Genomic DNA, 24,403 nt, shown 5'->3' on the forward strand with positions numbered 1-24,403 from the left:
CTGAAAACCGTTGGTAACAGGTCCAAAAAAAAGATATTACCTCATCCGCTTCATCTCTCCAATATCCTGGGACCAACCCGACTACAACAACACTGCAGACAGACAGATGAGAGATTTCCCTGACCTTTGCATAAATGTATGCAGTGCTGCAGGTGGGTCAGTCCCAGGATATTATAGATTCAAGCCTTTCCCTAATCCATTCACTTATCACTTACCTGTCTTCTAGGATTCAAGGCTACCATTCCAAAAATACCCACTGCCAATCCCAGCACTAGCACCTATTATCACAAGTCTCCTTGCTGCGGGATATTTTTCACCCTTATTCTTTCTGGCCACTACAGGTGATGTATGGCAGAGGGGCATGGGAAGATGGAAACCAAAGCTCCTTGGGGGAATTCATCCTGCTAGGGGTGTCTGACCGGCCACAGTTGGAGCTGCTGCTCTTTGTGCTCATCTTAATCTCCTACAGCATGACCTTGCTTGGAAACACCACCATCATCATGGTCTCATGGCTAGACCCCCATCTCCACACGCCCATGTATTTCTTCCTCAGCAACCTCTCTTTCCTGGACCTCTGCTACACCACCAGCGTTGGTCCCCAGATGCTGGTGAACTTCCGCAGTGCCCGCAAATCCATTTCCTTGGCTGGCTGCGTGGCCCAGCTCTACATCTCCCTCTCTCTGGGTTGCACTGAGTGCCTCCTGCTGGCTGTCATGGCCTACGACCGCTATGCCGCCGTCTGCCAACCGCTGCGCTACACAGCCATCATGAGACGCCGCCTCTGCCTGCAGCTGGTGGCCACCGCCTGGTTGTGTGGCTTCAGCAACTCCATGCTGCAGACCATCCTGACTCTGCAGCTGCCCCGGTGTGGGCAGAACCAAATCGAGCACTTCCTCTGTGAGCTGCCAGCCCTGCTCAAGCTGGCCTGTGTTGACACCTCTGCCAACGAGGCTGAGCTCCTTGCCAGTGCATTTTTCTTTCTGCTGGTGCCACTAGGCCTCATCCTGGTCTCCTACGGCTACATCGGCACTGCCGTGATGAGGATTCACTCGGTGAAGGGCAGGCTCAAGGCCTTCAACACTTGTACCTCCCATTTAGCTGTGGTGTCACTCTTCTATGGCACGGCCATTTCCATGTATCTACAGCCTCCATCCAGCTACTCCCAGGACCGAGGCAAGATGGTCTCCCTCTTCTACACCATGGTGACCCCCATGCTCAACCCCTTCATCTACACGCTGAGGAACAAAGAGGTGCATGGGGCCCTGTGTAGGGTGCTGGGGAGGATCCCGACCACCCAGGGGACCTGAGCTGGGTAAGCAATTGGCACAGAACCATCTGTACCTCTCATGACTACTGTAACCTCTTCTGTGTCCATGTGGAGCCTTCAACCTTCCCTACAGCACCAGTCCTCTCCATCCACACAAACCCTCTGTCCTCTCCCACCCCACAGAACAAACCTGCCCTACCCCCACACCCAACCTGTCTGGCCTCTCACCCCACACAACCCCTCTGTCACCCCACATGGCCCCCTTGCCCTCTGCTTTGCAATACAAACAAGCACCATCCTAGCTGCACCTCTAGGAACAATCCCTCCTCTCCTGCCTGATGAGATTATTCTTATTGCTGTCTATTGCAGTAGCAAAGAGGATCCGACTGAGATTAGGGTTGTACCAAGTGCTGCACAGACACACAGTGAGAGGCAGTCCCTGCCCCAGCTGAGATCAGGGCCCCATTTTGCCTGGCGCTGCACATACACTGAGAATCAGTCCCTGTCCTACCTGAGATCTAGGCCATGTTCCATGAGACAGGAAGATATATAAGTTCAATGCCTTCTGAAAAAAACTGTTGGACATCACAATCAGGGCTGGTTCCAGGGTTTTTGCCACCCCAAGCAGGGGAAAAAAAAAAAAAGCCGCGATCGCGATCAACTCTACCGCCGCCACTTCAGTCTTCGGCAGCAATTCGGTGGCTGGTCCTTTGCTCTGAGAGGGAGTGAGGGACCCGCCGCCGAATTGCCGCCGAAGAGCTGGACGTGCTGCCCCTCTCCATTGGCTGCCCCAGGCAGCTGCTTGCTGGGCTGGTGCCTGGAGCCGGCCCTGATCACAATTGAAGACTGGATTGAGTCAGTGAAGGCAGCTCTATGGGTGTTGAGAGTACCTGAAGAAGATCATGTGGATTTTGTGGAAGGCCAAAATCTCAAAGGCCAGGCCAGATCCACAGTGAAGTTCATGGCAACAGCTGATAAGCCAGACGTAGAGAAGACATTTCAGATTCTCTTAGAAGTGTATGAGACAAAGTAACCATTGGAACCAGACTCAAAGAATTCTATGAGCTGACACAGAATCCAGATGGGACCATTTGGGCCTACTCATATGAGCTCTAGGAGAGAATGAGCCAGGTGAAACACTGGGACCTACAACAAGTTCTGGACATGGATATGGTCCTGAAAGTATAGTTAGTGCTGGGGCTCCGGGATGATTCCCTCCACTGTGAAATGAAGAAGAGGTTTAAAGAAGAGCCCAGTAAGAATTTCCATGAACTTGTGTAAGCTGCCATTACATGATCTGAATTAGAGCAAGTTCCAGTGGAAGAGATGGCCAAGCCCAACCCCCATACACAAAGTGGAGGCCTAGTAAAGGAAAAAGATTCTTCCCCAAACACAGTTAACGCTGGAAAGTTTGAAAGAAGCTGTCCAGAAACTGGCCAGCTAACAGGGGGTGATGCTGAAAATGATGACTGAGATGATGAAAGATAAACTCTCCCCTAGGACGCCAAAGTATCAAAAGGCACTGGGATCCTGAAAATCCCCACCTTAAAGGCACCTGATTTTCAGAAGGCAAGTGCTCAGGGCTCCCTGAAAAACAAGCATTTAAAAATCATGTATCATGCTCCAAAAATCGTGAGATTGTCTTTAAAATTGTGAGATTTAATTCCATTATAACTGTTGGGTTCTTTTTCTTTGCCTTCCAGTTTCTGAGATTTAGATCATACTTGTGTCATGTTCTGGGGGTTTTCTCCATCTCCATGAGGGCTAGAAATGTTTCTTTTTAATTGTAAGCACATTCTTCCAGGCGCTGCAGCTTTCAGGAGAAGAAGTAGCACTGTGAGACTTTCGTTGGCAACACTGCATCAAATCAGATACCTAAAATCACCAGTCACTTTTGTAAATCTTGGTCCATATGCCTCTCTAGTTGCCTGACCCTCACTAACTACAACAGTTTGTTACGGAAGCACAGCCAAGGAAGTTGCGCTTTTGGTTCAATCTTCCCTTTATGCTCTGATACCTCTGGGTAGAATTGTCATTCACTGACTTTGCCTGTAGTGGCCGACCTCACCTCTGCAACCTGAAGGCTGAGTGCCTGAGTTAATAAATATGCCTCCAGCTTCACTTCATTCTCTGGGCTCTCCGTTCTGACTGAAGTTTTAGATAGCTAGACCAGCAGGTTAGGAGGCTGGATAGGTAGATATATTTTACTGAGACAAGGTTAGTGAGATAATATCTTTTATTGGACCAACTTCTGTCGAGCTACACAGAGAAGTTAGTCCAATAAAAGATATTACCTCACCACCTTCTCTCTCTAACATCCTGAGACCAACATGGCTACGACAAAACTGCAAACAACAGGTAGGTACATAGATAGATAGAGGGGGTGTATGGGGATAGATAGATACATAGATACATAGATAGATAGCATCAGGATTTAGACCGATAGGTATTCAGTTTATTTTTAAGTCTGGAAAGTGCCCAGTTATTTGCTCAGCACAGACACCTAAATGGAACAGAATGCTAGGATATAGACACATGTCTGAGCCAATCCCCTCAATCTGGGGTTGGATCGGAACCGGAACCCCCTAGAGAAAAAGAGGCCCCATATCGCATTCCTAGATCATTGCTGAGCTCGTGGTTTTGAAAACGTCTTGGCAGGAGGAGATTCAGCACCATTGCCTGATGGTTTCATCCCTGGTTTACACTGGAAGTGAGGGAGGGAAGGATCAGTTACACTGGACAGTGTGGGCATGTTTTTGTAGAGGTGTCATTTCCTGAGGTGTAAGTCAATCATGGACTGATAGGGGTTAGTGAGAAATTTCTCAGCTGTCCACGAAGCGTGTGGTGACACTTCATCTGAAGCTGGGACTAGCCACCGTTGACGATGGGGACTGGAAGGACCCACGTGGGATCCAGTCTGGGGACTGGTATGTTCCTGTTAGTTGTCTTTGTGCTGCGCTTCTCCCCAGCACATGTAACGTTCCCCAAGGTTGGATCCCTCTTGACACACTTAGATTCACTTCTCAACCTGGCATTGAAAAAAATGTTAATGGCCTGTCTGGCCCCACTGTGGGCTCGTCACCATTTTGTCACAAATAGCAAGCATTTTTAATAAGACCCAGAGTCCCCTCTTGATGCAGCCTCCAGCTGTGAGTGGGAGCCGACGTGCTAACAATGCCTGGCATGCTGCCTCCCGACACCTAATGAAGAGCCCTGGAGCAACAGCACCCCACACCGGGGGCCTAAGTTCTCAGGGGGTGCTCCCAGACCTTCCCCTGTTGCAGGCAGGGGCTGGATCTCTCTGCACGGAGCTGCCATGGAACTGATTGAGGTGACACAGTGGAGAGTCCAGGGCTAACCAGCTAAGGGCCGGGACAGGAAGGAGAGAGGCTTGACTGAGATCACAGAAATTATCCACTGGGGCAAAAGTCCTCCTATCTGCCTGTGCCAGACAGATCACTGGCCAGCTAGTCCAAAACTCCATATCCCTCTGCCCCAGATCAGTGGCCAGCTAGTCCAGAACCCCATACACCCCTGCCCCAGATCACTGGCCAGCTAGTTTATTTACTCTGCAATGAATGAGGCCATTGGCCTTCTCGCCCTGTAGGTCAGCTCCCTCCAGCCTCCACACAAATTCATAGGCTCACAAACCCCTCCTGATAATAGCAGATCAGATTTGTTCTCCATTTGCTGTCCGAGAGTACCTGATGAAGGAATATGCAAATATTCTGCTCTCCATTGTATGGATGGGGAAACTGAGGCTTGGGGGGGCAGATGAGACTTGCCCAAAGTCAGGAGTGGAAGTGGGAAGAGAACCATGGGGCCCTCATGCCCAGTCCAGCAGTCTAACCTCTAGACCACACTGCCTTGCAGAAGGGCACACTTATCGGACTCAGGCCTGGACTATCCAATGTGCACTTGGTACACTTGCCCAGGGCCACCTGCAACTCTATGTACCAGGTTAAAACATCACTCACTCAAATTTAGCCCATCCCTCCCACCCTTCATCACCCCTGTCACAATGGAGGGTTTGGCGCGGGATCGTGTGAGTGAGGGCGAGGTGATGGGAGGAAGCGGAGTAGGTGGCCAAGTTGGGGAGAACCTCCCTTCTCTCAGGATGGGAAAAAGCTGCTGAGCCAGGGGATATGCCAGTGAGTGGCCAGGAGGTGCCCAGTGGCATTGAGTGAGGAGCTGAGGTGAGTTTGGGGGTGAGTTGGGAGTGTTGGGGAGGGGCAGGAGGTGAGTGGGGAATGCTGGGGGCTGTGAGGGGAGTTATGGAGGGGAATTTGGGATACTGGTGATAATGGGGTGAGTGTGGAGGCTATGGAGGGAATGGGGAATGTTGGGAAGTGGGATGAGTTGGGGAGGAATGGGGGTTTTGGGGGGTGGGGTGGGATGGGGGGCTGGGATTGTAGAGACTGTGCCCAGGGAGGGGGCTGAGATGTTTGGGGATGCAGTGAATGGGATGCATGTCAGGGCATGCATCTGGGTGTTGACAACAGGGGGCGCTATGACCCCTGAAATGGATCTTTAATGGCTTCCGGTGGAGCAGATAACTGTCATACCAGTGAAAAAGGTCCACAGTAATTATCTTCAGTACACAGCAGTTTATTGAGACGGAATTACACAAGTGGTAAAGGGTTATATTAAGCACCTAACTCCTTAATAGACATTAAGAGCTATACATTCCTCTTAATGAGTCTCTCTCTCACAAACACACACAAACAGGCCCTGTATTAGCCTCACACAGTTCCTGCCTAGCAAACAGGGAAGGTGGTTGCCAATTTTATAGATGGCTTCTTCTCTCCTGGTCTGTTCTTCTCAGACCTTTGGTCTGTCTCGGATTCCCTTGAGGCAAGGCCTTGGTCGCCTTGAGACACCTCTGGTTCACAGTCCTACTCAAGCTCATGGAGCAGAGTTTTGGCTACTCTGTCTGGCAGCATTGCTTCTTCAAGAGTCAATTAAGGAATCCCAACCACAGTAATTTACTTTGCTTGATTCTTATACTCACTTTCCTCAGAGGAGTCATATGTCTAAAAGCATGCCCAGTGGGCGTATGGTTACTAATTTTTACCTAATTAGTATTTTAGAAGGGGCTGGGGGTGTGGTACGGAATGAAGATCTCCCCACGCTTACTCACTCATCAATCATTCACTCTGGCTCTCTGCGTGGTGTCATTGCTGTAAGGTCACTACACCATGTCGACCTGTGCTCCATGCTGGAACTTTATACATGTGATATTTACTTTTCCATGGCCCATATTTGCCGACCAATAGGTTCAATATCGATCGTACACACAGACTTTGCCAGTTCTTTATCATATTTACTTCTGCTTAAAGGGAACCTGATCCCAGGATCCTCTGCAGCCCTTCAGCCCCATGTTTGAGTCAGGTCAAGTTATGCTCACACCATTCATTCAGTATGGCCACACTGATTTAGCACCATCGCAACACTGGGCTATGTGTGGTGGCTGTCAGGGTAAGCGGGATCTGGTGGAGGGCTGTTGGGATATATGTGGGATAGGAGGGGAATTTGGGGGTATTTCTGTGAGGAGAAGTATGTGGGGGGAGGGGAGGAAGGGGCATCTGGGTATCTGAGTGGAGTGAGGTCTGTATCAGGTGGCGCAGGAGGGTCATCCAGGGGTCTGTGTTTGGTGGAGTATGTATGGGGAGGGGGCCCCTTGCTGTTTAGTTTACAGAAGGTGGGGGAGACCCCAATTTCCATGGTGCTCAGAGCCCCAAAATTCTTCAGTCCAGGCCTGCTTGAACTACAACCCAAATGGCCCTTCTCTCAGTTTCAGCCTATTCACAGTTTTCCCAGGTTCCTCCCCCGCCCCAACATTCCTCTCCTACTTGTTGGGGGAACTGGTGGCTTTGAGACACCTATAAATGGTCCTCCAGGTTCCCATATCTGTTAGCAAAGGGAATTCTGGGTGCCTGAGGATGTATTGACCCCACCCGTTCACTTCTGGGCCTGATATTAAGTCACCAAGTATTGTTAAAAAAAATTGATAGCTGAAGAGAAGCCAGGAGTCCTGGCTCCCAGCCCCCTGCTCTAACCCAATTCCCTCCCAGAGGTGGGAAGAGAACCCAGGTGTCCTGGGGGTCAGAGTTGTAACTTCCAGATAATGTTGCTGTGCAGTAACCCCAGCATCCTGCTGTCAGCACTGACTTGTTCTGAGAACTGTCTCTGCTTGACTCAGATGGGAAGGGACAATCCCTGCTCCATGGCCCTGCAACCTTGGCTGCCTCACAATGTTTTGCTGTTGTAGCTTCCAAAGTGGGTCACTCACAAGCAGCCTGCCAGTATGCGGGTCACACCCTGAGGGCTTGGCTACACTTACAAGTTAGAGCACATTAAAGCAGCCCAGTGCGCTCTAACTCATGGTGCATCCACATTGGCAAGGCACGTAGAGCGCTCTGACTCCATGGCTAGAGCGTTCATGGTAATCCACCTCAGTGCGAGGAATAACATTTGATGCACCCCTGCTGGAGCACCGCAGCGCCAATGTGGACGCCCTGGTCTGTTAATGCACTCTGATTGGCTTCCAGAAGTGTCCCACAATGCCTGTTCTAGCCACTCTGGTCATCAGTTTGAACTCTACTGCCCTGCCCTCAGGTGACCAACCACCAGATCAGCCCTTTAAATTCTCTGGGAATTTTGAAAATCCCCTTCCTGTTTGCTCAGCAAGGCATGGAGTGCTCTTAGCACAGGCGGGAGGGATAGCTCAGGGGTTTGAGCATTGGCCTGCTAAACCCAGGGTTATGAGCTCAATCCTTGAGGGGGCCATTTAGGGATCTAGGGCAAAAATCTGTCTGGGGATTGGTCCTGCTCTGAGCAGGAGGTTAGACTAGATGACTTCCTGAGGTCCCCTCCAACCCTGGTATTCTATGAATATCTTTCGAGGTGACCATGCCTCCATGTGCCAGGCGATCCCCAGTATGGAGCAATGGCGAGGTGCTGGACCTCATCAGTGTTTGGGTGGAGGAAGTGGTCCAGTCCCAGCTGTAGGAATTACGATACCTTTGGCCAGATATCAAGGGACATAAGAGAAAGGGGCCATGACCAGGATGCACTGCAGCGCTAAAGTGAAGGAGCTTCAGAATCTCTACCACAAAGCCTGTGAGGCAAACTGCTGCTCCGGTGCTGCCCCCACAACCTGTCGTTTCTACAAAGAGTTGGATGTGATACTTGGGGGTGGTGACCCCACCTCTGCTCCAAATACCACCATGGACACTTCAGAGCCCAGTTCACAAAGCAGGAGGAGGAAAGTGGGAGTGAGGGTGCTGAGGAGGAGAATGACACCCCGGAATCCCTAGATGCATGCAGCCAGGTGCTGTTTTCAAGCCAGGAGGAAGGTAGCCAATCGCAGCAGCCGGTGCTTGGGGAAGGTCAAACACCAGAGGAGGTTCCCGTAAGAGGCTTTTATTTTGGGAAGGAAGTTATTCGGTGCGGGCTCTTGGGGCGAGGAGGGTTAGGGCTGCATGCATGCCTAGTTGCGGAATAAGGCACTGATGTGCTCTCTCACATCACGGTAATTGGCCTCAGTGATCTCTTCAAAGGTCTCATCCAGAACTTGGGCAATGCGCTTGCGCAGATTTCTTGGGAGAGCCACTGTGGTCCTTGTCCCAGTCAGGCTAATAATGTCCGCGCCACTGTGCTGTGAGGGGTTGGGGGACCATTGCTGCAAACAGGCAAGCTGCATATGGGCAGGGCAGAAGCCGCATTGCAGTAGAAGACCCTCCCTTGCTTCCCAGGTCACCCTCAGCAGCGAGATATCTTCCAGGATGAACTCCTGTTGAAAATGTGGGGACAGTGTTCAGTATAGGGGCCCCCTGGAGCCGTTGGCTCTCCTCAAGGCACAGAAACCCGGAGGACAGTACAGCCCTGAAACAATCAGTCCCCCTTGCCCTTGTGCTTACTCACCATTTTGGGACTCTCATGGGTTATGTGCACTCGCTTTGGGATGGGCAAATTATGCTATTGTGTAGACTGTGCTTGCCCTCCTTAAGTACGGGGGAATCATTGCTCTGTCTGCTGTGAACACTGCTGCCTCTGTTAAGTGTTGCATTTTGCTTTTACAGATGCAACCTTAAGCTCTCAGCCATCCGTCTTATCACCGGCTGAGAGGCTGCAAAGAATCAGGAAAAGTCCATGTAGAAGCAAAGAAGACATGCTGCATGAAGTAATACAGCAGTCACTTAATGAGAATCTAAAAGCGCAGGAGTAGCGGGAGAGTAAAAGGGGATCCACCAGCAGAATGAGGAGCGCCAGCACAAAAGCGCGGTGCTCCGGCAGCAAAGTATGGAGCGGCTGATAAGCATCATGGAGTGCCAAGCAGACTCTATCCAGGCGCTTGTAGCTATGCAGGCGGAGTACTACCGCGCCTGCCCCCTCCCTGCAGCCCTTGTCCCAAAACTCTTTCCCTTGTGCCCCCATGTCACCTCCAACCCACTTTCCCCAACATCTGGGTTCTTATCACCACCAGCTGCCTCCAACACCTGTAGCTTCACCACCCAGCCTTGAAAACTACGACCCTTTTACCCACTGCACTCAATCCCCATCACCATGCAATATAGCCATCCTGAAGTGCAGCACTCATTGCACAGCACTCCAGACAGGAAGGCTGAGTATGATAACAGAACATATGCAAATCTGTGATTGTACCGATCCCCACCCCACACCCTTGCCCTTTCTGTTTCCCAAGCAGTTGTGTTTGTTTTCAATAAATGAATTTTCTTTTCAATAAATGGATTTTTTGGCTTTGAAAACATTCTTCCTTATTGCATAAAGTAAAAGATACCTTAGCCTAGGAAAGCAACAGGCACTGCAAGTCAGCATAGCAAACAGAGATTCCTACTAACATTGGAACCATTGCACTTCACTCCCGTGCAGGGCACCAAACATTACTGGTGGCTTTCAGCCTCAAATTGCTCCTTCAAGGCATCCCTAATCCTTGTAGCCCCACGCTAGGCCCCTGCTCTCTGGCTGTTAATAGCCCTGCTCTCTGGCTGTTCAAATTCAGCCTCCAGGTGTTGAACCTCCGAGTTCCATGCCTGAGTGAATCTTTCACCCTTCCCTTCACAAATGTTATGGAGGGTACAGCACACGGATATATCCAGGGGGATGCTGTCATCGGCCAGGTCCAGCTTCCCATACAGAGACTGCCAGCGGGCCTTTAAAAGGCCATAAGCACATCCCATAGTCATTCTGCACCGGCTCAGCCTGATGTTGAACCATTCCTTGCTGCTGTCAAGGCTTCCTGTGTAGAGGTTCATGAGCCACGGCATTAAAGGGTAAATGAGGTCTCCAAGGATCACAATGGGCATTTTGACTTCCCCTGGTGATCTTCTGGTCTGGGAAAAAAGTCCTGGCTTGCAGTTTCCTGAACAGGCCAGTGTTCTGAAAGATGCATGCGTCATGCACCTTTCCGGGCCAGCCTGCATTAATGTCAATGAAACGCCCATGATGATCCATAAGCACCTGGAGAATGATAGAGAAATACCCCTTCTGATTACCGTACTTGGAGGCTAGGTGGGCTGGTGCCAGAATTGGAATATGCATCCCACCTATCGCCCCTCCACAGTTAGGGAAACCCATTTGTGCAAAGCCAGCCACAATGTCATGCACTTTACCCAGAGTCACGGTTCCTCTGAGCAGGATGCAATTAATGGCCCTGCAAACTTGCATCAACACGATTCCAACGGTCGACTTTCCTACTCCAAACTGGTTAGCAACTGATCGGTAGCTGTCTGGAGTTGCCAGCTTCCAGATTGCAATTGCCACCTGCTTCTCCATTGTCAGGGCAGCTCTCAATCTCGTGTCCTTGCGCTGCAGGGTAGGGGCGAGATCCTCACACAGTCCCATGAAAGTGGCTTTTCTCATCCAAAAGTTCTGCAGCCACTGCTTATCATCCCAGACTCGCAGGACGATGTGATTCCACCTCTCAGTGCTTGTTTCCCAAGCCCCAAAGTGGTGTTCCACAGTGCCGAGCCTGTCCGTGAATGCCACAAGCAATCTCGTGTCTTATGCATTATTCGAGTTGATATCATCCTCAGAGTCCTCACTGTCAGTTTGGATGTTAAAGAGTAACTCAACTGCCAGATGTGACATGCTGGTGAAACTCGTCAGCATATTCCTCAGCAGTTCGGGCTCCATTCCCGCAGACTGAAAAGGGAAGACAGAGTGCGCCACACAAAAAAAACATCGAAAGATGGCGCCAAATGTGGACTGAAGCAGAGGGATTTCTGGGATGTGAAGCAATGCATCACGGGGCATTGGACAGGACCCAGAATGCCCTGCACCCCCCGTCCCCTTCCCACAAGCCACAGTACCAGAATGGGAAGATATGCTCTGTGGGATAGCTGCCCATAATGCACCACTCCCAATGCCACTGCAAGTGCCGCAAATGCGGCCACGCCAGTGCACTTGCAGCTGTCAGTGTGGACAGACTGCAGCGCTTTCCCTACTGCACTATATGAAGGCTGGTTTAACTCAAAGCGCTCTACATTTGCAAGTGTAGCCATGCCCTGAGTGTCTGTGTGTAGCCACAGCCCTGGTCGACAAAAAGAACAGGAATACTTGTGGCACCTTAGAGACTAACAAATTTATTAGAGCATAAGCTTTCGTGGGCTACAACCCACTTCTTCGGATGCATAGCCCTGGTCCAGCAACTCTTACACCAGCAGCTTGTTTCACTGTAAGTTCCATTTTGTTTAGGCACTTTGCCATTTTGTTTGTAAGGAGTTATTGTTTGTCCACCATTTTGATGACTTTCTTCTTGAAACAATTGGCACCTTTTTCTCGCTAAGGCGGGGAAAAAACAATGGTCACATGGCCTGTGTTCTGCCTAGTAACTGGAGAGTATAAAAGACTGCCGCACCCGAGAAGAGAGGCTGTCTTTCCTTGTGCTATCTCAGTACATGTCCTAGCCAAGGGTTTGAGGGATCTATGGAAGACCACAGAAGAAGATCCAAACTCCATAGCTCCCGCTATCAGTTGCTAATTGATTCTTATCTTACCTGAAATCCTGTGTCCTCACCTTGCTGTCCTGGTGTATTCTATCCATGCCCTCTGATGTGGGTCCATTCCTCTGAACCTGCTGTAGTATGCTGTGTACCACTGTACCTTACCTGTAGTAAATTCACCTTTGCTCTCATGTGTTTGGGACCTTGACTTTATGTTAATATGTTGTGCCAACCTGTATGAATCAAGTATCAGGGGGTAGCCGTGTTAGTCTGTATCTACAAAAACAACAAGGAGTCTGGTGGCACCTTAAAGGCTAACAGATTTATTTGGGCATAAGCTTTCGTGGGTAAAAACCTCACTTCTTTGGATGCATCCACGAAAGCTTATGCCCAAATAAATCAGTTAGTCTTTAAGGTGCCACCAGACTCCTTGTTGTTTTTGTATGAATCAGAATATCAGGGTTAGAAGGGACCTCAGGAGGTCATCTAGTCCAACCCCCTGCTCAAAGAAGGGCCCATCCCCAACTATTTTTTTTTGCCCCAGATCCCTAAATGCCCCCCTCAAGGATTGACCTCACAACCCTGGGTTTAGCAGGCCAATGCTCAAGCCACTGAGCTATCCCTCCCCCTATTTGTGTATTGTTTTGCCGGGGGTCCTATAAGTTACTGTTTCCTGTTTGAGTCACTGTTTAATAAACCAGTTTGCTTTATAGTTAATTCTGTCCTTAGTTTTCTCTCCATTGATAGATGAGCTTTGGGGGCACGAGTCTGCTGGGTGGGGACTCTGAGGTGTGGAACCTAGAGTACATCCAGTTAACCATAGGCAAGATCTGAGCTCCTGGTTAATAGGGTGACCCCAACACATTCCTAGTCGAGAATTCCCCCTCCCCACCCCCCCAAGATGTTTGTTCTGCACTGCCCAGCCCTCTCCTGGGCAGTTCAGATATTTTAGGTCTGTTGCCCTGTGAGGGGAGCACTATCCCACAGTTTGTTACTTTAAATGGAGTTACTCATACAATTCAGTTTAAATGCATCAGTGGATCAGTTTGGATTATGGAAAAAACATATTTATTTCACTACAAAGAGAGAGATTTTAAGTGAGTACAAGTATAAGGCATTAAAGTCAGAAATGGTTACAAGAGAAATAAAAATAAATCACTTCCTAGTACTAAACCTTATCAAAGTAGATTTCGTTCAAGGTGAAATCCCTTATCACATGCTCCCAGTAACATTGCTGAGCCAATTCTCAGGCCAGGATTGGCTCGCAAAGACTGTCTTGTGATATAGGAGAGCCAAGGAGCAGTGGGAAGTGGTAGAAGGGAAGTATATAAATCCTAGGTTAATTAAGGCGTGGTTCCCTGCAGATTAGGGAGGGTTGCTACAGGTTAATTGGAGCACCTGTAATCAATTAAGGCCCTGTTAGAAACCTAATGAAACCCCCTGCTTCAGGTAGTAAGGGGGAAGGAGAGAGGACTGGAACTTGGAGATGTGCTGTTAGGCTTGGAGGAACAGAAAACTGGAGTAAGGGAGACCCTGCCCCAGCAGGACTGAAGGTACCCCACCCAAGGGAGAAGAGGGTAAGAACCTGCAGGGGTTGAGAGGGGCTGGGACTCAGAGTGAGGAGCAAACCCAGACCCCTCCCCTGCTTCCCTCCTTTACCACCTTCCTGGGCCATTAGTGAGGCCCTTGGTGCCCCAAGAGCAGGGGTTAGGGGTGGTATTTTAGCCCCCCCACCAAGAAAAGCGCAGGACCCACCATACTATATTCACCATCTTGTCACATACCTTGGGGTGTTTCTGACCCACACTTTTATTGTCCAGTCCCCCTTTGAAATGAATTTTATTGAGGGTTATGCCTAGATAAAGTACATTCCTGCTGTGAAGATGGAGACAAGGAGTCTCATGGTGAAAGATGTTCCAGGCTGTTGTTTGTTTAAATGCAGATGGGGTTGTTCCTGCCCCCGTTCCTTGCCTAAGTCTGGCCACTTGATAGGTGATTGCCATCAACTTTGACGACACCTGGCTAGACTCCTTTGTGTTCAAGAAACTGCAAGTAAATGCATTTCAGACCTAATTTCAGCTTATGGTTATTACTTTACATAGAATGTTGCTACACACATTTTGTCATGATAGTATTGACAAGTGTCTTATTGGTTTGCAAAGCTCTCTCCAATAGACTTAGAACAGCTGAGCCAATACAGCCTTTTAAGTGTAGACTTGCCCTTAGAAAATTTTCTTAATAACTAACCTGAATCTCTGTTAGTACAGGCTAAGGCCATTACTTCTTGTCCCACCCTGGGTGGAGATAGAGAACCATTGATCACCATCCTCTTTATAACAACTTTTCACATATTTTAACACTGTTTCCAGGTCCCCCTTCAGCCTTTTGTCCTCTAGACTAAACATGCAGTTTTTTCAATCTTTCCTCATAGGTCATGTTTTCTAAACCTTTGATCGTTTTTGTTGCTGTCCTCTGTACTCTCTCCAGTTTGTCCACATCTTTCTTAATGCACAATATATTATATTATTTATTAATTAATAGTAATACTAATTGAGAGAATCATTTAGACAACCTACACAAATTAAATTCTTTCAATCTTTCCATGTAATTAATTCCTTTCAGCCATAGACTGTAGACAGATAAACAGAAATCTATTGACCTATCATCGAGTTTTTCAAAGTGATCTACAATGGACACAAATAGGTAGCTTACCCTGTAATTTTCTATGCCACATCAGGGGCAGAGTGCAGTTAGAAGTGCAAATTTAGGGTTCGGTCGTGGGGATCCTGACATACATCCTCCTGCAAAAAATTACCACTTAAGAATTGCCAGTGCTTATAATGTTTTCCTGAGCAGAACTGGGGAACAAACCATTTGCAGAAACCACATGAAATGGACGCCAGTGGACTTTCCTTGGGCTAATCTAGTGTCTCGCACCTAGAACCAGATGCAAAATTGAATGGTTACAAAGTTATTGGGTTTATAGATTCTGGGTCTATAGATTGGTAGGGATGGCTGATGAAATCTCTGAAATTGAGGGAATGCAGTGTTAAATGAGTGCCCTAGGTGTCATCATAGCAATTATTAATGGTTAGTTGTTAATGTTTGATAATTAATTGACAACTCAAATAAGCTGAAAGGCAACAAAGGTAACACAGATAAATGGAAATACTTTTTAACATGACCCAAAATTAACCTGTGTTAATCATACTCCATGACATTATCAGGGAAAGATTAGGCATTTATTCTAGATGTTGGTTCCTCACCGAGGTTGGTCTAGAGCTCCTTGGTAAATTAGAAGTTAACTTAATGACATACAATGTTTCTATGACTGCTACCAAAATTACTAATAAGATGCATGACAGTTACTAATAAGAGTTATTCAAAAATTTGTAAATTAATTTGTAAATTATTTTAAGGTCAGAGTTAAGGTTACAATTTGAGTTAAAAGCATTTTTCTTTGACGTTTCTGAGAAGGGCATTGCATCTTGAAATGACCTCATCATATACACTATTGAGGATTCAAATGTTTAAAGAATATATGTTCCCATGATTCAGGGTAAAGGTCAGCCTCTAACTGTCTCCACTGAGGAAGAAATTTCTGTTATAGGTAGGTTGTCTCATTGCCTATCCCCTGGCATAGATATCCTAGAACTACCACCAATTGCCACAGCTTCACTTTTCCATGACAACTTGTTTGAAGTATTGTTGTAGGCAGGTTGGTCCCAGGATATGAGCAAAGCAAAGTAGGTGAGGTAATCTCTTTTATTGGACCAATTTACGTTGGAAGCTTCAAAAGAAAGCTGCACAACACCTTCAAAAGATGTGCCTGAAAACGTAGTCTTCTTGTGACAGATTTATGTTACCAATTTGCCCGGGGTGTCAGGTGATCAGGCTGAGGCTGCAGTATCTTTAGGGGAGGAGATGGAGGAGCACATCAAGTGACTAAATTTTAAAGCTTTATTAATAAAATAATTAAAAAATAAAGTAACAGCGGTGAGCACTGGGAATGCTCCCATGTCTCTCAGCGGAAGAAAGAAAGCATTAGTGCCCTAGCCCTAACCCACTTTCATACTCACACCCATGCTACCCGAGGCTGGCCAAGTCTGAGTGTAATGTAAGAAGAAGAGGGGGAAGAGGTGGACGGGAGTTCTTGTCCTGTGCACAGGTCATCCAGGGTCCGCTGTTGATCTCCAACTTGCTTCAGCTCTCAGGAGGGTTTTAAAGTCCTGGGTTCTTTTGGGGGCATTTCATTCAGGGACCTCTGTTCCTGGTGCTCTTTGTACCAATCCAAACTGGCCTTCCGTGGCTTTCTCAGCTTTCCCAAAACACACCAGCCTCAGGGAACTGAAAATGGTTGTTCCCCCCTCCCTCCCGCTGGCCTTCACTGTCTCATTCATTTTTGCAGCCCCTGCAGTCCTGTTCAGCTGAATCCTCCTTTCTCATGGCTGGTCAGGGTGGAATAGGTCCCCATCTTTCTTGGCTGGCAGCCGAGAGTCAGATGTGTGCTGCAGCCTTGGGCTGGAGTCTTATCTTCGGAGTGAGCTAGATGAAATGTCAAGTTAACCCGTTCTCTGCTCTCTCCCTCCCTCTTTGGCCTTTCGCAACCTGAAAAAGAATTTTTCACTCCACACTCACACCTTTGACCCTTCCTGACATGCTTGGCAATGCCTGCACCAGCATTAGCAACATACAAGGCTGATCTGCCTCCCCCTGAGGGAGGGGGTCCTTGTGGCTGTGACATTCTGGACACTGAAAACCCTGGACTTAACAGACACTCTGGTTTATGGCCCTGTAGTGAGGCCGAGTGGCCTCTCTCCGAGCAGGAGAGCGAGGCACCATTACACTCCCATTGGAGGATGGCTCCTAGATCGCCCTGTCCCCCTCCCCAGAACTATTGGGGTGTGGCCAGAAGTATAAAAGGCCAGCTCTGCAGCACAGTTGGGAGAGAGCTGCTGGAGGCAAAGCGTCCTTTTCCTATTTGGCTGCGTTCCCGAGAGGAACATTCACCTGACTGTTCCTGATCCTCAGATGCCGATGAGGACTGGCCCAGAGTGCCTGCCGCTGTGTACCCCGAGGAGCCAGAAGAGGCCTGGAGGCTAGAGGTACTGAACCCTGGGGTGGCAAGAAGTGGCCATGGGGCAGCCATGGAGCAGCTGGCTGCAGAGCTAGGGGTGGCTCAGTTGGCGTGTTGTGGCTGGATCCCCACCAACACAGGGGCAGCCAATCCTGCCCCTGCCAGGGCCCTGGGCTGGGACACGGTGGAGTAGGGTGGGCGTGCATCCCCCTATCAGCCCACTCCTGGGTGGCTTACTCCCTACACTGTTCAGAGAAGCTGTAGCCCTGAAGAGGAGCCTGTCTGACCAGCTCCCCTATATGCTGGCTGCCAGAGCCCAGCCCAGGCTAAAGCCAGCCCAGAGACTGCTTTGCTTGCTGGCCACCTGAACCTTCTCAAGCCCAGGCCAGCTCACCTAAGACCATTTGTTTGCTGGTTGCCTGAGCTCCGCCAAAGCCAGCCCTGATAGACTCTGTTTAAGTTTGGGCCACCCAAAACCAGACTAAAGCCTGATTAGAACTATTGATCGCCCAGCCCTATTGTGGGCTTGGGGCTGTCCTGCAGACTCTGGTCCTGGCCAGGCAGGACCAGCCTGAGTGGCCTCCCTCCAAGTGGAAGAGTGAGGGACCATTATAGGCCCATTACAACAATTTGTAACATACCCTGCTGCCTAATAACCTTCCATTGTCTGACAACTGCAGAGACGTTAATTTACCATTTCATGTTTATTGCCCACTTCATTTTAAATGGGCTCCTGCAACATGTTTAATCTTCTGTCCTGTCTTGTATTTAACTTGAACACTCTCCAGAGTTCTGTGAAGCTCGAAAGTTTGTCCCTTCCATCCACATAAGTTGGTCCAATAAATGATATTATCTTATCTACCTTGTCTCTCAACTCTGTTTCTTGGCATCCAGATGTGTCAGTGTGGAATGAGCCCTTTACGAGGGAACTACTTCCATTCATCTGTGGCTCATTAACAGCCTTGACAAGGCCTGACACCTCTTACTGATAAAGAGCCAGCGGAGAAGGGAAAAGGAGGTGGAAGCTGTGAAGTTGAGCTCCAGCTTGGAAGGGCTGGAAGTGGTGGCTTTATGAAGTGGTGACTGGGACAGAAGAAGAGCCCTGGGAGTGGTAGAAGACCCCAAAGCTGCATATAAACTTTTGTGTTGCTGTGATGGGCTTTCTTTTGGGATCTGGAGGATTGTTTTGAACTGTTTCTGTTATTGAATGAGCCCCAGGTAGGGCTGCTGTTAGCCATGAGACAGACTGTGTGGATTGCTTAAGGAGTCTGAAGAGGAGAAAGAGAGGCTAGGCGCCACAGACCTAACCTGGCCATGAGAGGGCTCTCGGGAGGCATGGGGGGGCCCTGTTACAGTATCTTATGACTGCCATCAATTGCCACACATCCACTGCTCTGATTTAATATTCTTACGGATAAGAATAAAACTGGAGTCATAGTTAGGAGACACAGTCACAACCAGGACCTGCACAAATAAAGAACAAAAAGGTCTCTGTTGGAAAGAACTTACAATCTAAGCATCAATTTTCAATGACAAATCCATTTCTTGGCATATGTATCCTATTACTCCCACCAACTGCCACAGATCCAGTTTTCTAAGACACTTTGATTCCCTGGCATATGGATCCTCCTTTGTCACTAAGTGCCACAGAACCACTTTTCTGTGACAAAGCCATTCCCTGGCAGAAGGATCTGACCTGCCACCCAACTGGCCCAGATTTTCTATGACAAAGTCTCAAGTGGGCATGGTTCATTCAGAGCAAATGGGGCTACTCTTGAATGTGACCCTCCTGTGTATGTCTGTTGGGAGGGTGAGGAAGAAGAGAAGAGCTGCTAGTCCGAGAGAGAGGGGGGAGGAGTTGATGGAGACAGCACCAATTATGGGCCAACAGAGGATACAGGAAGGCATAAGGGGGAGCACAAGGGAAGATAGGAGCAGACACAGGTCAGGACTAGAGGGATCGGAGACTAGATTACTAGATCGCACTGTTGCCAGGCGACGGCAGGTGTATGTAATTGGAGACTCTTTACTGAGGAGATTGGACAGGCCTGTGACCAGGGCGGACCCGGAGAACAGAAGGGTGTGCTGTCTACCGGGTGCAAAGATACGCTATGTGGATCTGCGGTTGAAAAGGATCCTAAAAGGAGCAGGTAGGAACCCCTTGATAATCCTTCATGTAGGAACGAATGACACGGCTAGGTTCTCGTTAGAGAGAATCAAGGGAGATTATGCCAGGCTGGGGAAGACTCTCAAGGAGATAGAGGCTCAGGTTATCTTTAGTGGGATTCTGCCTGTTCCGAGGGAAGGGCAGCAAAGGGCTGATAGGATTGTGAGGATAAATAGTTGGCTAAGGGAGTGGTGCTATAAGGAGGGCTTTGGGATGTATGGCCACTGGGAGGCTTTCGGGGACAGACACCTGTTCTCGCGGGATGGGCTTCACCTGAGTAGGGAAGGAAATAGACTTCTGGGAGGGAGGCTGGCTCATCTTATCAAAAGAGCTTTAAACTAGGAAGTTTGGGGAGATGGTTGGGAGATGCACAGTTAATCTCCACGCCAGTTTCCGGTATTGAAAAGCTGAGTGTAATAAGAGGAGACATAGCCGGGGAGATGAGATTGGACATAGGAGGGACAGGGGGGGACGAACACAAAGAGGCCCGCAACATACAGTGCTAGTAATGGGAGACAGGCTAAACGACATACATTAGGCTGTTTGTACACCAATGCGAGAAGCCTAGGTAATAAAATGGAGGAATTGGAGCTCTTGGTCCGAGAATTGAAACCGGATATCGTAGGAATAACTGAAACGTGGTGGAATGGCGGTCACGATTGGAACGCAGGTATGGTGGGGTATGCGCTGTTTAGGAAAGACCGGGATAAAGGTAAAGGTGGGGGGGTGGCATTGTATGTCAATAGTGAAATAAGCTGTAAAGAAATAATAGTGGATGGAATAGATAACACAGAGTCCGTCTGGGCGATACTCAAGCTGGGTAAAAGTACTACTAGAGCCTCTCCGGGGATAGTGCTTGGGGTGTGCTATAGACCGCCGGGATCGACCCAGGATATGGATAAGGAATTGTTTAATGTATTAAGGGAGGTAAATACTATAGAAACTGTGTAATTATGGGGGACTTTAACTTCCCGGATATAGATTGGGGAACAAACGCTAGTAGCAATAATAGGGCTCAGATGTTCCTAGATGTGCTTGTGGATCAATTCCTTTATCAAGTGGTAGCTGAGCCGACGAGGGGGGAGGCCATTTTAGATTTGATTCTGGTAAGTAGTGAGGACCTTGTTGAGGAAGTGGTAGTGGGGGACAACTTGGGCTCCAGTGATCATGAGCTAATTCGCTTTAAACTAAATGGAAAGAGTACCAGAATTAAGTCAAAAAGAAGAACAGGAGTACTTGTGGCACCTTAGAGACTAACAAATTTATTAGAGCATAAGCTTTCGTGGACTACAGCCCACTTCTTCGGATGCATAAGAAGTGGGCTGTAGTCCACGAAAGCTTATGCTCTAATAAATTTGTTAGTCTCTAAGGTGCCACAAGTACTCCTGTTCTTCTTTTTGCGGATACAGACTAACACGGCTGTTACTCTGAAACTTAGAATTAAGTCAAAGACTAGGGTTTATAATTTTAAAAAGGCCAATTTTAACAAATTAAGGGGACTGGTAAGGGAAGTGGATTGGGCAAACGTATTAAGGGACCTAAAGGCAGAAGAAGCCTGGGATTACTTTAAGTTAAAGATGCAAGAGCTGTCAGAGGCCTGTATCCCCAAAAAGGGAAAAAGATTACTAAGCAAGAGACTTAGACCGAGCTGGATGAGCGACCGGCTGAAAGGGGCGATTAGGAAAAAACAGAAAGCGTACAAAGAGTGGAAGAGGGGAGGGATCAGTAAGGAAACTTACTTTAGTGAAGTCAGAGAATGTAGAGATAGAGTGAGAAAGGCCAAAGGCCGGGAAGAGTTGGACTTAGCGAGGGGAATTAAAAGTAATAGTAAGAGGTTTTACAGCCATATAAATAGGAAGAAAGCAAAGAAAGAAGAAGTGGGACCGCTGAAGACTATAGCCGGAGAGGAGATTAAAGATAATCTAGGCATGGCGCAATATCTCAATGAATATTTTGCATCGGTGTTTAATGAGGCCAATGAAGGTATTAGGGATACTAGCACCGTTACAGAGGGGCATACGGGATGGGGGATTACCGCATCCGAGGTAGAAACAAAACTAGAACGCCTTAATGGGACTAAGTCGGGTGGACCGGACGATCTTCATCCGAGAATATTGAAGGAATTGGCGCGGGAAATAGCAGGCCCATTAGCGACTATATTTAATGAATCTGTAAACTCGGGGGTAGTCCCGTTAGACTGGAGAGTAGCCAATGTGGTTCCTATTTTCAAGAAAGGGAAAAAAAGTGACCCGGGTAACTATAGGCCTGTTAGTTTAACATCAGTAGTGTGCAAGGTGCTGGAGAAGATTCTGAAAGAGAAACTAGTTGAGGACCTTGAAGTTAATGGCAAATGCGATAAATTACAGCATGGTTTTACGAAGGGCAGATCGTGCCAAACGAATCTGATCTCCTTCTTTGAGAAAGTAACGGACTTATTAGATAAGGGAAATGCGGTGGACCTAATATACCTGGATTTCAGTAAAGCGTTTGATACAGTACCCCATGAGGAACTATTGGTTAAAATGAAAAACATGGGGATCGATATGAAAGTCCAGAGGTGGATAGGGAATTGGTTAATGGGGAGAATGCAGCGGGTCGTATTAAAGGGTGAATTGTCGGGTTGGAGGGAGGTTACTAGTGGAGTGCCTCAAGGTTCGGTTTTGGGACCCATCTTATTTAATCTATTTATAACTGACCTCGGGACCGATTGCAAGAGTGGGCTGATAAAGTTTGCGGATGATACGAAGGTGGGAGGAGTTGCAAACTCGGAGGAGGATAGGGATACTCTGCAGGGAGACTTGAATGAGCTTGTGAATTGGAGTATCAGAAATAGGATGAAATTTAATAGTAAAAAGTGTAAGGTGATGCACTTGGGGAAGAATAATAACAATTTTAGTTACAATATGGGGACGCATTGGTTAGAAGTAACGGAAGAGGAGAAGGACCTAGGGGTCCTTGTGGACCGCAGGATGACTATGAGTCGGCAATGTGACGTGGCGGTGAAAAAAGCCAATGCGGTCTTGGGATGTATTAGGCGAGGTATATCTAGTAGAGATAGGGAGGTCCTGCTTCCATTGTATAAGGCGCTGGTGAGACCTCATTTGGAGTACTGTGTGCAGTTCTGGTCTCCAATGTTTAAAAAAGATGAACTCAAACTGGAACGGGTGCAGAGAAGGGTGACTAAGATGATCAGAGGAATGGAAAACCTGTCGTATGAAAAGAGATTAGAGGAGCTTGGGTTGTTTAGTCTGACAAAGCGAAGGCTGAGGGGGGATATGATTGCTATCTTTAAATATATCAGAGGGGTTAATACAAGGGAGGGAGAGGAATTATTCCAGTTTAGTACTAATGTGGACACGAGAACGAATGGATACAAACTGGCTGGGGGGAAGTTTAGGCTTGAAATTAGACGAAAGGTTTCTGACCATCAGAGGGGTGAAATATTGGAACGGCCTTCCGAGGGAAACGGTGGGGGCGACGGACCTGTCTGGTTTTAAGATTAAGTTGGATAAGTTTATGTAGGGAATGGTTTAATGATAAAACATAGTAGCCAAGGAAAACCAAGCAATGGTACATGAACAGCATAATGGCCAACAAGGGTCAGGCTAGAGACTCTTGCCTATATGCTCGGGGTATTACTGATCGCCATATTTGGGGTCGGGAAGGAATTTTCCTCCAGGGTAGATTGGCTGAGCCTCTGGAGGTTTTTCGCCTTCCTCCGCAGCATGGGGCAGGGATCACTAGCAGGAGGGTCTCAGCCGATTGAAGTCACTAAAACACAGGATTGGGGACTTCAACGGTAGAGTCCAGGGAAGGGTCTTGCGGCCTGCAGCATGCAGGGGGTCAGACCAGATGATCATAATGGTCCCTTCTGACCTTAATGTCTATGAGTCTCTATGAGTCATCCTTATCTTTGCCCCTCCTACCTGCAGGAGGAAAGAGGGAATGGGAGCTCCCAGTGGGAGTTCATCCTACTGGGGGTCTCTGAACAACCACGCCTGGAGATGCTGCTTTTTGTGGTTTTCCTGGTTTTGTACATCCTAAACCTGGTGGGGAACCTGGACATCATCGCTGTCTTGTGGCTGGAACCCACACCCCTATGTATTTCTTCCTCAGCAACCTCTCTTTCCTGGACCTTTGCTACACCACCAGCACCGTTCCTCAGATGCTGGTGAACTTCCGCAGTGCCCATAAGTCCATCACCTGGGCAGGCTGCATATCCCAGCTCTACATCTTTCTCTCACTGGCTGGCACTGAGTGCCTCCTGCTGGCTCTCATGGCCTATGACCGCTACGTCGCCATCTGCCAGCCGCTGTGCTACACAGCCATTATGAGCTGCCGCCTCTGCCTGCAGATGGCAGCCACTGTATGGTTGTGCAGCTTTGGCAACTCCATCCTGTAGGCCAATTCTGACCGTGCGGCTGCCCCGATGCAGCCAGAACTGGGTCGACCACTTCTTCTATGAGATGCTGGCCCTGCTCAAGCCAGCCTGTGTCGACACCTTTGCCAATGAGGCCCAGGCATTTGCTGTCAGTGGTCTCTTCCTCATGGTGCTGCTGGGCCTCATCCTGGTCTCCTACAGCTACATTTTCACCGCTATGCTGAGGATTCGCTCAGCCCAGGGTGAGCTCAAGGCTTTCAACACCTGCGTCTCCGACCTGGCTGTGTTGTCACTCTTCTATGGCACGGCCATTTCCATATATCCACATCCTCCATCCAGCTACTCACAGGACTGGGGCAAGATGGTCTCCCTCTTCTATGGCATTATCGCTCCCATGCTCAACTCCCCGATCTACACGCTGAGGAACAAGGATGTGCATGGTGCCCTAAGGAAGCTGCTGGGGAGGCTATTCTGGAGAAAAAGGACATGAGCCAGAGAAATGAGTTGGGACTGGCTGGCTTGGTTCTCTATGGGGCAGCAGCTC

The 24,403-nt window shown here is 48.5% G+C and overlaps 1 protein-coding gene and 1 pseudogene across 1 annotated transcript; both read left to right on the forward strand.

Annotated features, from left to right (window-relative positions):
* The first annotated feature begins 344 nt into the window (after nt 1–344).
* On the forward strand, nt 345–1,307 carry LOC128847926 (putative olfactory receptor 2B8). The gene has a single exon (XM_054047655.1). It carries the CDS (start codon nt 345–347, stop codon nt 1,305–1,307), a length of 963 nt encoding a protein of 320 aa, XP_053903630.1.
* Nucleotides 1,308–23,374: 22,067 nt separating this feature from the next.
* LOC128847927 (olfactory receptor 2B6-like) lies at nt 23,375–24,349 on the forward strand (annotated as a pseudogene).
* Nucleotides 24,350–24,403: the final 54 nt, after the last annotated feature.

Source organism: Malaclemys terrapin, chromosome 13, assembly GCF_027887155.1.
Source record: "Malaclemys terrapin pileata isolate rMalTer1 chromosome 13, rMalTer1.hap1, whole genome shotgun sequence".
Taxonomy (NCBI): Eukaryota; Metazoa; Chordata; order Testudines; family Emydidae; genus Malaclemys; species Malaclemys terrapin.

Bases quoted from the DNA above. Each gene is read 5' to 3' on its own strand.
- LOC128847926 (XM_054047655.1), top strand. From the start codon at position 345: ATGTATGGCAGAGGGGCATGGGAAGATGGAAACCAAAGCTCCTTGGGG.